Source organism: Mustelus asterias, chromosome 17, assembly GCF_964213995.1.
Source record: "Mustelus asterias chromosome 17, sMusAst1.hap1.1, whole genome shotgun sequence".
Taxonomy (NCBI): Eukaryota; Metazoa; Chordata; class Chondrichthyes; order Carcharhiniformes; family Triakidae; genus Mustelus; species Mustelus asterias.
Window position 1 is genome coordinate 13,302,845 of NC_135817.1, and position 15,296 is coordinate 13,318,140.

Sequence of the window (15,296 nt, forward strand, 5' to 3'; positions counted from 1 at the left end):
CAGCAGTGCTAACCATTGTGCTACCGTGCCGCCCTAAAATTGACCCCTAAAATGAAATCCCAGCAACATATCACCAAGACTACCTCTTTCCACACTATAAAATTGCCTGACTTTTACCTTGCCTGAACCTATCTGTTGCTTAAATCCTCATTCATTCCTCTATTATATTTATTCCCATTCCCTCCCAGGTCTATCTCCAACATTATACCCTCCACAAATATAGAAATGTAGACAAGTCTATGGCACCGAAAGAGGCCGTTCAGCCCATCATGTGGTGACATCCAACCTAATCTCACCTTCAAGATCTTGATCCATAACCCTATAGGATACGGCACTTCAAGTGCATTTTGAAGTACATTTAAATGCAATGAGGGTTTCTGTCTCTATCGCCCTTTCAGGCAGTGAGTTGCAGATCCCCATCAACCTCAGGGTGAAAAGAATTACTTCACAACTCATCTCTTATCACCTTACCAATTACTTTAAATCTATACTCCCAGTTATTGACCCTATTGTTACAGAAATAGATTTTTCCTATCCAATCTGTCTATGCCCAGTTACAAAAAAACTCAATGAAGAAAGTGAAGCTGACACCAGTCGCCATTGGTGTATGGAACATGCACAGCATCATGGACAATACCAGAACCGACAGGCCTGAGAGAAAACCTCTCCCTGCACAGCAACCGTCATGAGATAGAGAATCTGGTGCAGCAACAATAATCTCTCCCTCAATGTCAACAAAACGAAGGAGATTGTCATCGACTTCAGGAAACGTAGAGGAGAACATGCCCCTGTCTACATCAACGGGGACGAAGTAGAAAGGGTCAAGAGCTTCAGGTTTTCAGGGTGTCCAGATCACCACCAACCTGTCCTGGTCCCCCCATGCCGACACTATAGTTAAGAAAGTCCACCAACGTCTCTACTTTCTCAGAAGACTAGGGAAATTTGGCACGTCAGCTACGACTCTCACCAACTTTTACAGATGCACCATAGAAAGCATTCTTTCTGGTTGTATCACAGCTTGGTATGGCTCCTGCTCTGCCCAAGACCACAGAAACTACAAAAGGTCGTGAATGTAGCCCAATCCATCGCGCAATCCCCCCCATCCATTAACTCTGTCTACACTTCCGCTGCCTCGGTAAAGCAGCCAGCATAATTAAGGACCCCCACGCACCCCGGACATTCTCTCTTCCACCTTCTTCCGTCGGGAAAAAGATACAAAAGTCTGAGGTCACGTACCAACCGACTCAAGAACAGCTTCTTCCCTGCTGTCGTCAGACTTTTGAATGGACTTATCTTGCATTAAGTTGATCTTTCTCTACACCCTAGCTATGACCATAACACTACATTCTGCACTCTCCTTTCCTTCTCTCTGAACAGTATGTTTTGTCTGTATAGCGCGCAAGAAGCAATACTTTCACTGTATGTTAATACATGTGACAATAATAAATCAAATCAAATCAAATCCAGTGTGTACGCCCCTACCATGACCAACCCTGATCAAGGATAAAACCTATGACGACCTCCACTCCTTGACTGCTGCTCTGCCAGAATTAGACAAGCTACTCATTCTGGGTTACTTTGTCGGAAGAGTTGGTGTAGATCACCAGCAGTGGGAAGGGATCATCAGAAAAAAACAGGGCGAGAAGTTGTAAGAGAAATGGTCTCCCCTTACTGAAGATGTGTGATGAGCATAAGCTCTTAATGACAATTTCCGCCTCCCTAACAGTAACAAGATGTCTTGAATGCACCCTTGTTCCACTAATCGATTATGTCATTACCAGGCAAAGGTACAGGTAGGATTTGCACGTAACAAAAGCCACATGAGGCATTGACTGTTGGGCTGACCACTGTCTTATCATTTCAAAGTTAAACATCAAGATCTATCCTGGTTGGTCCCTGCAGGGCATGAAAGTCTAGAAGTGTCTCAGTGTCTCAAAGCTCAAACAAGGAACCTCACTGAGACAAACCCAAGAATCGCCTGTGTACAATGAAAATGGACACTGGCCACATTGAGGATATAATGTACTCCACTGTCCAGAGGCCCTTGGCCTCGTATGCATCAAGATGGATCCATTGAAAACAATGTGATAATTCAGAAACTAAAGGAGAAGAAATATTGCCTCCACAAGGAGAAGTCATCACTGTCCAAGAACGATGCTTACCAAAACATTCGCAGGACTGTCCAGTGCAAGCTCAGAGAGATCGAAGAACTTGGCTGAATAAGAAAGCAGACAAACTTCAATCATATACAGGCCACAAAGACTGGAAGAGATTCTCCGATGCTCTGAAATCTGACTATGGCCGATTGATTCATCACCAATCCACAGTGCAGATAGGTCAACACTTTACACAGAAAAACTCAAATTCTAGAAAGATGGGCAGCGCATTTTAACCACATCCTCAATCCGCCTTCATCCATCCATGACGAAGCAATCAACAGACTGCCACAAGTTTCCATCAACTGCTCCCTTGATGACTCTCCCACACTGTTAGAAATGACAAATGCAATCAAACTCCAGCAGCTGATGCTATCCCAGCTGAGGTTTACAAGGTCAATGCCTGGTCAAGAAGCTCATTGAACTCCTTCATTGCCATGTGGGAGCAAGGAACCATCCCTTAAGAAGTACTCTCCAGAAAGTAACTCTCTAGTCTTGAGACAATCATTGAAAAATCTCTCTCCTTTCCATTGCCAGCAAAACTTTTGCCAGAATACCTCTGAACCAGTTAGTGCCGCATCTCAACCCAGAAATCCACACTGTTTAACTAATCCCATGAAAGTTCAATACTATGCAGAAAATACTAGTTTCTTAAAGATGCCAATTCCCTCCTGCACCCTGCCCAGACTTACCCCCCACCCTACTGCATTTATCCCCCTCCCTGCCGTACTTACCCCCCACCCTGCCGCACTTACCCCCCACCCTGCCGCACTTACCCCCCACCCTGCCGCACTTACCCCCCACCCTGCCGCACTTACCCCCCACCCTGCCGCACTTACCCCCCACCCTGCCGCACTTACCCCCCACCCTGCCGCACTTATCCCCCACCCTGCCGCACTTACCCCCCACCCTGCCGCACTTACCCCCCACCCTGCCGCACTTACCCCCCACCCTGCCGCACTTACCCCCCACCCTGCCGCACTTACCCCCCACCCTGCCGCACTTACCCCCCACCCTGCCGCACGTACCCCCCACCTTGCCTCACTTACCCCTCCCTCCCTGCCACACTTACCCCTCCCTGCCACACTTACCCCTCCCTCCCTGCCGCACTTACCCCTCCCTCCCTGCTACACGTACCCCCACCCTGTCGCACTTACCCCCCACCCTGTCGCACTTACTCCCCACCCTGTCGCACTTACCCCCCACCCTGCCGCACTTAACCCCCTCCCTGCCGCACTTAACCCCCTCCCTGCCGCACTTAACCCCCACCCTGTCGCACTTAACCCCCTCCCTGCCGCACTTAACCCTCTCCCTCCCTGCCGTACCTACCCCCACCCTGCCACACTTACCCCCCACGCTGCCGTACCTACCCCCCCCCCACCCTGCCGCACCTACCCCACCCCCCCACCCTGCCGCACCTACCCCCCCCCCACCCTGCCGCACTTAGCCCCCACCCTGCCGCACTTAACCCCCTCCCTGCCGCACTTAACCCCCACCCTGTCGCACTTAACCCCCTCCCTGCCGCACTTAACCCTCTCCCTCCCTGCTGCACTTAACCCCCTCCATCCCTGCCGTACCTACCCCCACCCTGCCGCACGTACCCCCCCACGTTGCCACACCTACCCCCCTCCCACCCTGCCGTACTTACCCCTTCCTCCCTGCTGCACTTACCCTCCACCCTGCAACACTTGGCCCAGAAAATTCCAACAGTGTGGGGTTGAGTGGGCAGCTGGGCGCTTGGCTCTTGTTCTATTTCCTTCTTTCCTTGAGTTACAATGGGCAAAACTCCAGCAGAAAGTCTATACCTTTGCCATTTCATTGAATAAAAATTGTGTTTAAAAAAAATAGTAGAATGGATGTTGTGTGAAAGACAGAAGTTCTACTCAGTTATGCTGTACTGTGCTGAGCAATGTGACAGATTAATTGCTGATATTTCAGATCCCGCCAGTGCAGCAGGAAGACCTGACGTGATTGTCGTTCATCCAGATTTCCGAATGATTGTGCTGGCTAACAGGCCAGGATTTCCCTTTTTGGGGAATGATTTCTTTGGTGCTCTAGGTAAGCGATGTGATTCGGCCTTTTATTTAGAGTTTCTTTAGTGTTTGTGATATTACAGAAACAGCCACGCTTTTGTTTTCTCAAAGAATGAAGTCATTCAGATAACAGGATCAGTTCCAGAAGCAGCAACTATTTATTTTGTTTCAGTTCACGGAACTCATAAGGCAATTTCTGTGTTTTCCAATTTTTTTTGTTCAGATCTCATGACACCTCAAAGGAGTCGCCCTTTACAAATGCAGTCCAAGTGCGAAATGTGGTATTGTTTTACGAGGTGACCTTGTCAAGTAATACTGAATCTGCTTCCTCCATCTTCTCAAGCTCTGCATTCCAGATTATAGTAACTTGCTGTGCAAATTATTTCTCCTTGTTACCCTGCTGGTTCTATTGTCAATTCTCTTAGATCTATTTCCTGTGGTTATTGATCCTCCCAGCAGCAGAAACAGTTTCTCTCTTTCTGCTCCATCAGTGCGCTTCATTATTTTTTAATGGTTCGATTAAATTCCCTCTTTAAACTTTTTGTTATAAATAGGTCAATCCCAGCTTCCCCAGTCTCTCCACATAGCTGTATTCCCACATCCATGGTGTCATTCTCCTCTGTGCTCTCTTGAGGAGTTGACATTCTTTCTAAAATGTGGTGCCCAATACTCCTGCTGGAGCACAAGCAGTGTCTTATGAAAATTTTAACATAATTTCCTTGCTTTTTAATGTCTTAAAGTCAAGGATACCAAGGGTGGGATTCTCCAATTTCGTCCATTCCTGCCCCGCTACCAGCGAGAACAGAGAATTTGGGACTCAGCCAAAACTCCATTCACTGCAGCGGCACCAGAGAATCCCAGCCATGGACAAGATTGGAGGTTTTCGGCGCAAATGTCTCATGGGGCAACGTGGTGGCACAGTGGTTAGCACTGCTGCCTCACAGTCAATGTGGAGATTGCATGTTCTCCCCGTACCTGTGTGGGTTTCCTCAGGGTGCTCTGGTTGCCTTCTATAGTCCAAAGATGTGCGGGTAAGTGGATTGGCCATGCTAAATTGTTCCTCAATGTCCCAAGATATCCATGTGATCAGTTGATCCGTAACCTTCAAAGTTTTGTATTTGTGAACCTCAAGTCTTCCTGTTCCTGCATCATTTTTAACTTTGTTTCGTTCAGTCTGTATATTGCCCCCCTCATTCTTCTTAACAAAATGATTCACTTCACACTTCTCTATATTGTTTCATCTGCCCAATTTGTCAGTACGTCCTCTTGAAGTCTGATGCTATCCTCACTATTTAGTATCTGAGTTTAATGCCATTTGCAAACTGTTAAATTATTTCCCCTATGTCCAAGTTAACGTCATTACTATATATCAAAAGAGCAGTGGTTCTAATTCGGATCCTTGAGAATACTATTATATACTTCCAACCAGTCTGAAAAGCAACCATGCACTGCTACAATAAAAGCAAATTGCTGGAATTCTGAAATAAAAACCGAAAATGCTGGAAAAGCCCAGCAGGTCAGACAGCATCTACGGAGAGAGAAGCAGAATTAACATTTTGAGTCCAGTATGAATCATCTTTGTGGCATCAACATTTCACAATCTCTCATGATTGTAAAAAATATTCTGCATTTCTGTTTTCCACCAAAGTGGATAACTTCACATTGTTCCACATTATATTCCACCTGCCATCTTCTTGCCCACTCACTTAGTCTAAATCCCCTTAAAGCTTCTTTGCATCCTCCTCACAACTTACGTTCGCATGTTTTGTGTCATCAGCAACCTTAGAAATATTACATTTGGTCTTCATATCCAAATTATTGATATAGTTTATGAATAGCTGGGGCCCCAAGCACTGACACCCAGTCGTAGCCTGCCAAACAGAGAATGATCCATTTATTCTTTCTCTCTCTATTCTGTCTGATAACCAATTCTGAATCCATGACAGCATATTACCCCCAATCCCATGCACTCTAATTTTGTTTACTAATTTTAGAAATCTAGAAGAGTAGACGACTAGTGGGAAGGAACTTAAGAGGGAAATTAGAAGAGTAAGAAGGGGTCATGAAAAGGCCTTGGCAGACAGGATAAAGGAAAACCCCAAGGCATTCTACAAGTATGTTAAGAGCAAGAAGATAAGATGTGAAGGAGTAGGACCTATCAAATGTGATGGTGGGAAAGTCTGTATAGAACCGGTAGAAATAGCAGAGGTACTCAATGAATACTTTACTTCAATATTCACAGTGGAAAAGGATCTTGGTAGTTGCAGTGCAGACTTGCAGTGGACTGAGAAGATTGAACATGTGGACATTAGGAAAGAGGATGCGTTGGAGCTTTTGAAAAGCATCAAGTTAGATAAATCGTCGGGACCGAGAGAAGGCATCGATAACCGGCGTGAAATATTTTTTTAATGGAAACTGCACAACATATTTTTGTAATGTACTGTGGGAGGCGAGGGAAGAGATTGCTGAGCCTCTGGCGATGATCTTTGCGTTATCAATGGAGACGGGAGAGGCTCCGGAGGATTGCGGATGTGGTTCCGTTATTCAAGAAAGAGAGAAGAGATAGCCTAGGAAATTATAGACCAGTGAGTCTAACCTCAGTGGTTGGTAAGTTGATGGAGAAGATCCTGAGAGGCAGGATTTATGAACTTCTGGAGAGGAATAGTATGATCAGAAATAGCCAGCACGGCTTTGTCCAAGGCAGATCATGCCTTACGAGCCTAATTTAATTTTTTCAAGATGTAACTAGCCACATAGACGAGGGAAGAGCGGTAGATGTAGTTTATATGGATTTCAGCAAGCGTTTGATAAGGTGCCCCATGCAAGGCTTATTGAGAAAGTGAAGGGGCATGGGATACAAGGGGACATTGCCTTGTGGATTCAGAACTGGCCTGCCTACAGAAGGCAAAGAGTTGTTGTGGATGGGTCTTTTTCAGCATGGCGGTCAGTCACCAGTGGAGTGCCCCAGGGATCTGTTCTGGGACCTTTGCTCTTTGTGATTTTTATAAATGACTTGGATGAGGAAGTGGAAGGATGGGTTGGCAAGTTTGCTGATGACACAAAGGTTGGTGGTGTTGTGGATAGTGTAGAGGGATGTCAGCAGTTGCAACGGGACATAGATAAGATGCAAGACTGGGCAGAGAAGTGGCAGATGGACTTCAACCCAGATAAGTGTGTGGTGGTTCATTTTGGCAGATCGAATAGGATGAAAGAATATAATATTAAGGGTAAGACGCTTGGCAGTGTGGAAGATCAGAAGGATCTTGGGGTCCAGGTTCATAGGACGCTCAAAGCAGTGTCGCAGGTAGAGGCTGTGGTTAAGAAGGCGTATGGAATACTGGCCTTCATCAATAGAGGAATTGGGTTTAGAAATCAGGAGATAATGCTGCAGCTGTATAGGACCCTGGTCAGACCCCACCTGGAGTACTGTGCCCAGTTCTGGTCACCTCATTACAGAAAGGATGTGGAAGCCATAGAAAGGGTGCAGAGGAGATTTACAAGGATGTTGCCTGGATTAGGTGGCATGCCTTATGAGGATAGGTTCAGAGAGCTAGGTCTTTTCTCCTTGGAGAAGCAAAGGATGAGAGATGACCTGATAGAGGTGTATAAGATGTTGAGAGGTATTGATAGAGTGGATTCTCAGAGGCTTTTACCCAGGCCTAAAATGGTTGCCACAAGAGGTCACAGGTTTAGGGTGCTAGGGAGTAGGTACAGAGGAGATGTTAGGGGTAAGTTTTTCACTCGGAGGGTGGTGGGTGCGTGGAATCGGCTGCCGGCAGTGGTGATGGAGGCGGATTCGATAGGGTCTTTTAAGAGACTTTTGGATAAGTTCATGGAAGTTAGTAAGATAGAGGGTTATAGGTAAGCCTAGTAGGTAGGGACATGTTCGGCGCAACTTGTGGGCCGAAGGGCCTGTTTGTGCTGTAGCTTTTCTATGTTCTATGTTCTAATTTGGGATCTTACATGGGCAGCACGGAGGCACAGTTGCCTCACAGTGCCAGGGGCCCGGGTTCGATTCCCGGCTTGGGTCACTGTCTGTGCGGAGTCTGCATGTTCTCCCCATGTCTGTGTGGGTTTCCTCCCACAGTCCGAAAGACGTGTTGGTTAGGTGCATTGGCCATGCTAAATTCTCCCTCAGTGTGCCCGAATTAGGGCCAGAGTGTTGTGACCATGGGATTTTCACAGTAACTTCATTGCGCTGTTGATGCAAGTCTACTTGTGACACTAATAAATAAACTTTAAAACTTTAAACTTATTGAAAGCCTTCTGTAACTCTTTGTACAGCACATGGTTCTCTCTTATCTATTCTGCTAGTAACATATTCAGAAAACCTGACAGCTTTGTCTACATAATTTCACTTTCTTGAACCCATGTTGACTCTATCCAATCAGATCATTATTTTCTAAATGTCCAGTTATCACATCCTTTAAAATTGATTCTTGTATTTTCCCTACTACTGATGTCAGGCTAATGGATCAAAACTTCCCCATTTTCTTTCTCCCTCCTTTTTTAAAAAGTGAGGTTGCATTTACTACCCAGGATGTTTTTAAAAGTGGCTGCAAGGACAGCTTTAATCTTTGCATATTCTCTAGATTTTTGAACAGTTTCTATGCATTGGCACATAACAATTCTAACCCTGCTGATAAAGAAAGGGGGGAGAGAGCAAAGTGGAATCTATTTTGAAGGCAAGGGGAGGTGGTGATATACTGGTATTGTTGCTGGACTAGTGACCCAGGGACTCTTAGTTCAAATCTAATCATTGCCCTTTGACATTCAATGACATTACCATTGCTGAATCCCTCAATGAAAAAGTACTACTGTTCAGTTTCACTCCCGCTGAGCATTGACCTTTGTTCTCCTATTAACACATTCTCTATCCCATCTTTGCCACTATTAACACTAATGGCACCATTAACAGTCCCTTTGTCTTATGCCAATGACATCTTTGTCAATCTCTCTTCAGTTCCGACCAATCACTGACTTTCCATTCTGCCCCATCCCCTCCATCAAGTATATAATTCACCACATTTCTATCCCTTTTCAGTTTTGGAGCAAGGTCATATGGACTTGAAACATTAACTCTGTTATCGCTCTGGTGGCTCTGGACTTGCGCAGCTTGCGCTTAAGTTGTGCTTCAGCATTGCACCTTGCTTCAAAAGCTTGACAGCCCTTGTGGATGAGGCAGCGCCAGGTAGGGCGGTTTTGTGCCAGCGTTTCCCAGGTGGTCATGTCTATGTCAAACGACTTCAGGGAAGCCTTGAGTGTGTCTTTGTAACGTTTCTTCGGCCCTCCATGCGAGCATCTTCCAGCAGAGAGTTCCCAAAAAGGAGCTGCTTGGATATGCGCTCGTCCGGCATACGGATGACATGACCTGCCCACCGGGTCTGTGCTCTCACCAGCAGTGTGTGGACTGATGGTAGACTTGCTCTAGAGAGAACTTCAGTGTCTGGTACTTTGTCTTGCCATCTGATGCTTAATATTCTGCGAAAACAAGTCATGTGGAAATGATTGAGCTGTCTTGCATGCCTTTGATACACAGTCCACGTATCACAGGCATACAGGCGCTGTAGACCTTCAGTTTTGTTGCTGGGCCGATTCCTCGATGTTCCCATACAGTGGAACACAGTCTGCCGAAAGCAGAACTTGCCTTTGCTATTCTGCAGTTAACTTCTGTATCAATAGTCACTGCTCGGGAGAGGGTACTGCCAAGATAAGTGAACTGGTCCACTGCCTGTAGTTTCTGCCCTTTGATTGTCATTATGGGTTCTGTGTACGGTGCATGAGGAGCAGGCTGGTGCATGACTTTGGTCTTTTTAATGTTAATAGTGAGTCCAAAGTTGTCACAAGCCATGGAAAATTTGTCCATACCGACTTGCATCTCTGGCTCTGAGCCAGTATACAGGGCGCAGTCATCGGCAAAGAGGAAGTCTCTCAGAGCAGTCTCCTTCATTTTGGTAATAGCTTGAAGTCTCCTCAGGTTGAAAAGCTTCCCATCCACTCTGTACTTAAGACTGATTCCAGCAACACTGTCCTGGAAGGCATCATTCAGCGTGGCAGTAAACATCATGCTGAACAGTGTGGGTGTGAGCACACAGCCCTGTTTGACACCATTGGTGACTGGGAATGCCTCAGGGGATTCTCCACCGTCCAGTACGCCGTCCAGAAGCTTACTATCTAAATGGTAAGAGATTGTGGAGCTCTAAGATAGAGGGACCTGGGTGTCTTAGTGCATGAATTACAAAAGCTAGTATGCAGGTACAGCAAGTAATTAGGAAAGCTAATAGAATGTTATAATTTATTGAAAGGAGAATTGAATACCACAGTTGGGACGTTATGCTTCAGTTATTAAGGACAGGGTCACAGTCTGAGGATTTGGGGTAGAGCATTTAGGGCGGAGATGAGGAGACATTTCTTCATCCAAAGTGTGGTGAGCCTGTGGAATTCATTACCACAGGAAGTAGGTGATGCCAAAACATTGAATGTATTCAAGAGGCGGCTAAGTATAGGACTTGGGGGGAAATGGGATCAAAAGTATGGGGAGAATGCAGGATTAGGCTATTGAGTTGGACAATCAACCATGATTGTGCTGAATGGCGGAGCAGACTCAAAGGGCCAAATGGCCTCTTCCTGCTCCTATCTTCTACGTTTCTATGACACGAGTGAGACCACATCTCACTGTGTACAGTATTGGTCACCTTATTTAAGGAAGGATGTAAATGCATTGGAAGCAGTTCAGAGAAGGTTTACCAGATTAATATGAGGCTCTGACTAAGAGTCATCCAGGCTTGAAATGTTAGCTCTGTTCTCTCTCCATGGATGCTGTTAAACCTGCTGAGATTTTCCAGCATTGCCTGCTTTTGTTTACAAGACTAATACCTGGAATGGGCGGGTTGTCTTATGAGGGAAGGTTGGACAGGCTAGGCTTGTATCTGCTGCAGTTTAAAAGAATAAGAGGTGACTTAATTGAAACATACAAGATCCTGAGGGATATTGACTGGATGGATATGGAGAGGATGTTTCCTCTTGTGGGAGAATCTAGAACTAGTGGCAGTGTTCAAAAATAAGGGGTCTCTCAAGAGATGAGGCAAATATTTTTACCTCAGCGGGTTGAGTGTCTTTGAAACCTTCCTGAAAAGATAGTGGAAGCAAAGTCTTTGAATATTTTAAAGGCCGAGGTGGATAGATTCTTGGTAAGCAAGGGAGTGATGATTACTGGGGGTGGACGGAATGCAAATTTGAGGTTTCTATCAGATAAGCCAAAATGTTATTAAATGGCAGAGCAGGCTCGAGGGGCTGAATGGCCTACTGCTGCTCTTTGTTCATGAGTTTAACCTAGATCAATTACTTAGATAAGGCAGGGTAGTATAATATATCCATGTTTACTGCAGGACACAAAGATGTTGCAAAGGGATGTTGACAGATTAGATGATTGGGCAAGGACATGGCAGAATGAGTTTCATGTGGAGAAATGAGAAAACTTTGGTAGGAAGAACAGAAAAACAAAACACGCACTTAAGACTTCACTCGCCTGGGATTCCATCACCCTCACAAGTATTCAACACCGAAAACCAGATTATGAGTGTCACACTCCCAGAGGATTTCAGACCTGCTGCCTCCTTCTCTTATATACTGTTCCATAAACAAACTTAACTGACTGTCTGAGACCCACCGTCAACCAGCATTATTTAAAGTTAGATGGTTGCAATAAAATACTATTTTCTTCCTATCCATTTCTGTTGACTTGTTGAATTCTTCAGTTTAAGTATTATGTGCTGTTGACATTGAGAAAGTATTTGATGACAGTTACTATGTGTCAGTGCAAGGGAACTGATTTAATAACAGGAAGGCCCCGTTGTAAATTCAGGATGCTTCAGTGGTTTTTATATATACACCTAATATGGTCACGTTCAGTAACATCGCCTGAACTAGGAGACCTCAGAGCGCAATGGTACCCCCCTACCACTGGACCAGAAGCTCCGGGTTCGAGTCCAACACCAGGACTTGTTGGCCACAGAAGGAGCGTTGAGTGCAGTTCAATGGACTGATAATCAGCTCAGAGATCGTTCCACCACTTCCCTCGCTATTCCCCAAAGGGTAAAAAACAGTATGAGTGCCCCCCGCCTCTCTCACACACACACACACACACACACGCAGCTTCTCAAGGGCAGTTAGGAATAGGCAATGAATGCTGGCCTAGCCAGCGAAGCCCACAGCCCTTAAATGAGTTAAATAAAAGTCCTCTCAATTGTCTGAACTTTGGAGTTCTGAAGAATTAATCATTTTCCATTTTATTTAAGTTATTTTTGAAGTACGGTCGTTGTTGTAATTTTGGAAACACAACAAACTCCCCAATCGGCAACTTGATAATGACCAAATCATCTGTTTTTCTGATGTTGATTGAGGAACAAATTGATTGGCCAGTACACCTGTGACAACATCCCTGCTCTTCTTCAAAATAGTGGGCATGGGGTCTTTTCCATAATGTCTTATCTGAAAGATGGGACCTCTGACAGTCCCACACTCCCTCAGTACTGCACTGGGAGTGTCAGCCTTGATTTCTGTGCTCAAGCCCTGAAGTGGGACTTGAACCCAGAACCTGGTGACTCAGTCGTGAGTGTGAGGAGCTGAGCCACAGCTGATGTGGGCTTTATTGCCCACTTTGCAGGGATTGAATTTTTTACAAGTGGAGAAATACTCTGGCATGTTGGAGGCTGTGTTGACTGCCAAATTGGTCCTCCATCAGATCTAGCAGTTTTCTCACTAGCTGCTGACTAGTCGCTCCTCCATACATGGAAAGAACAGTGCTGCATATGGGCCTATTGAGATAAAGGTGCAGTAGGTTTTTTGACCATTGGTTGGACCTTTATTGCTGCTTTTATATATGTTGTTACCTGCATTTTTCTTTGGTTAATTGACTTTTTGTTGTTGGGCTTGATTCTTTTCCTGGGGTTACAAGTTTTTATTTTGAATTAAAAAGCTGTCTTCTTTCCCCATCAGCAGCTTTCCTCTAATTGGCTGTTGTGCCTCTTGCCACAAAAGACCTGTAGCCTCACCAGCCTGCCCTTTAGTTTACTTACCTGACTGTGTCCATGTACCCTGGTACTTGTTCCATACAGGGAACCCATCTTCACTGATGCTAACTGCAATGATTGTCCCTTTAAGGGCAACACAGCAGAGTAAGGGTCCCAAGGTCTGTGTGACCAATCAGGACTCGAGTGTGAAATCACGCCCATGGTGTGAGAGACATTTTGCGAGCTAGCTACAGCCATGAGGCTGCTGTACAGTTCTTAACAATGTGTTCACACTTGAAGTCTGTGAAAGTGCATCTTTACACTAACAGATGATGGTGCTGCACTCCTGCACTATTACAAATTCAATACAACTAATACTTGCATTGCAGTGTTCCAAAGATGTTTAGCTAATTTGTAAAGTCACAAGATATTTCCATTATAGAGATTTGACGTTATAAAATAGTGTTCTGGATGCAGTGGAGTTATTCTTGCCTCCAATCCCATGGGAATTTCTATTCAAATAATCATTGAATGTCCACTTGAATGCCTCGATTGAACCTGCCTCCACTGCATTCCAGACCCTATAACTCATTGTGTAAAAAAGTGAGCAGAATAGCCATATTATAAGATTAATGACAATACGAAACATCAGTCTTTTAAGGGACATTTTGTGAGGTCACTATCCTGGTGGGAAGCATCAGTCAGAGGTAGGTGATATATTGCAGCAATTCAACGAGCCACAGTCCCAACGAGCGAGACTTGACAGTGGGAGTGGAATCCTGTAAAATGATGCCACAGAAATGAGGTCTGGGCCAGCAGTTGTTATCTTTCAAACAATCTGATGCATTAAATTTTTTTCTTCCTTTTTCAACAGGTGATATTTTTAGCTGCAATGCAGTTGATAATCCCAAGCCCCGATCTGAGCTGGCCATGCTTCGACAGTATGGTCCTGATGTTCCAGAGCCAGTTCTACAAAAGCTTGTGTCTGCCTTTGGCGAGTTGAGAAATATGGCCGATCAAGGAACCATAACCTACCCTTATTCAACAAGGGAGGTTGTTAATATTGTAAAACATCTACAGGTATGTGAGCTTAGGTAGACACCAATTTATCCCTGGGAACAACCTGTCTGGTTTTAAATACTCTTTTCATTTATCCAACCCTAAGACCTTCAGAACTGTGTATAATCTATAGCCATTGTTTTATAATCCCATTGCTCCTCAGACTAGAAGGAATGTCACTATGAAGACCATTGAGCCCATGGATTCTCATCTTTCAAGTACTTTAACAATGCAAAAGACCTGGGCTGATACTCCATTACAGTATCGAGGGACAGCTGCATTGTTAAATGTGCCATTTTTGGGGTGAAACATCAAACTGTCCTCCCAGGTGGATATAAAAGATCTCATGGCGTTGTTGCAAGAAAATGTACGGGACTTATCTCCAGTGTACTGGCCAATATTTATCCCTCAATTAAGATCACAGCAGATAATCTGGTCATTATCACATTGTTGTGGGAGTTTGCTGTGTGCAAATTGGCTGCTGTGTTTCCAACATGACAACAGTGACAACAATTCAAAAGTTCTTCATTGGCCGAAAAACATATTGAGATGCCTGGCGATTGAGCAAACCGTTCCACTCCCTCCCATGATTGTTTTCCTCCCACCCCATGAACACTCCCTCCCTCCCTCCCTCCCCTTCAAAGTATAGTGATGAATGCCTGGCGATTGAGCCAACCGTTCCACTCCCTCCCATGATTGTTTTCCTCCCACCCCATGAACACTCCCTCCCTCCCTCCCTCCCTCCCTCCCTCCCTCCCTCCCTCCCTCCCTCCCTCCCCCCTCCTCCCTCCCTCCCTCCCTCCCTCCTTCCCTTCCTTCCTTCCTTCCTTCCTTCCTTCCCTTCCTTCCCTTCCTCCTCCTCCCTCCCTCCCTCCCTCCCTCTCTCCCTCCCTCCCTCCTTCCCTCCCCTCCCTCCCTCCCTCCTCCCCCTCCCTCCTCCCTCCCCCTCTCCCTCCCTCCCTCCCTCCCTCCCTTCCCTCCCTCCCTCCTTCCCTCCCTCCTTCCCTCCCTCCCCTCCCTCCCTCCCTCCTTCCCTC

General features: G+C 45.6%; 1 protein-coding gene across 1 annotated transcript in view; it reads left to right on the forward strand.

Annotated features, from left to right (window-relative positions):
• vwa8 (von Willebrand factor A domain containing 8) overlaps nucleotides 1-15,296 on the forward strand; it is a 375,899-nt gene that overhangs the window by 188,888 nt on the left and 171,715 nt on the right. Inside the window, exons 24-25 of the mRNA XM_078232307.1 lie at nucleotides 4,095-4,214; nucleotides 14,075-14,280. Of these exons, the coding sequence (XP_078088433.1) occupies nucleotides 4,095-4,214; nucleotides 14,075-14,280 (326 nt within the window). The remainder of the gene's footprint in view (nucleotides 1-4,094; nucleotides 4,215-14,074; nucleotides 14,281-15,296) is intronic.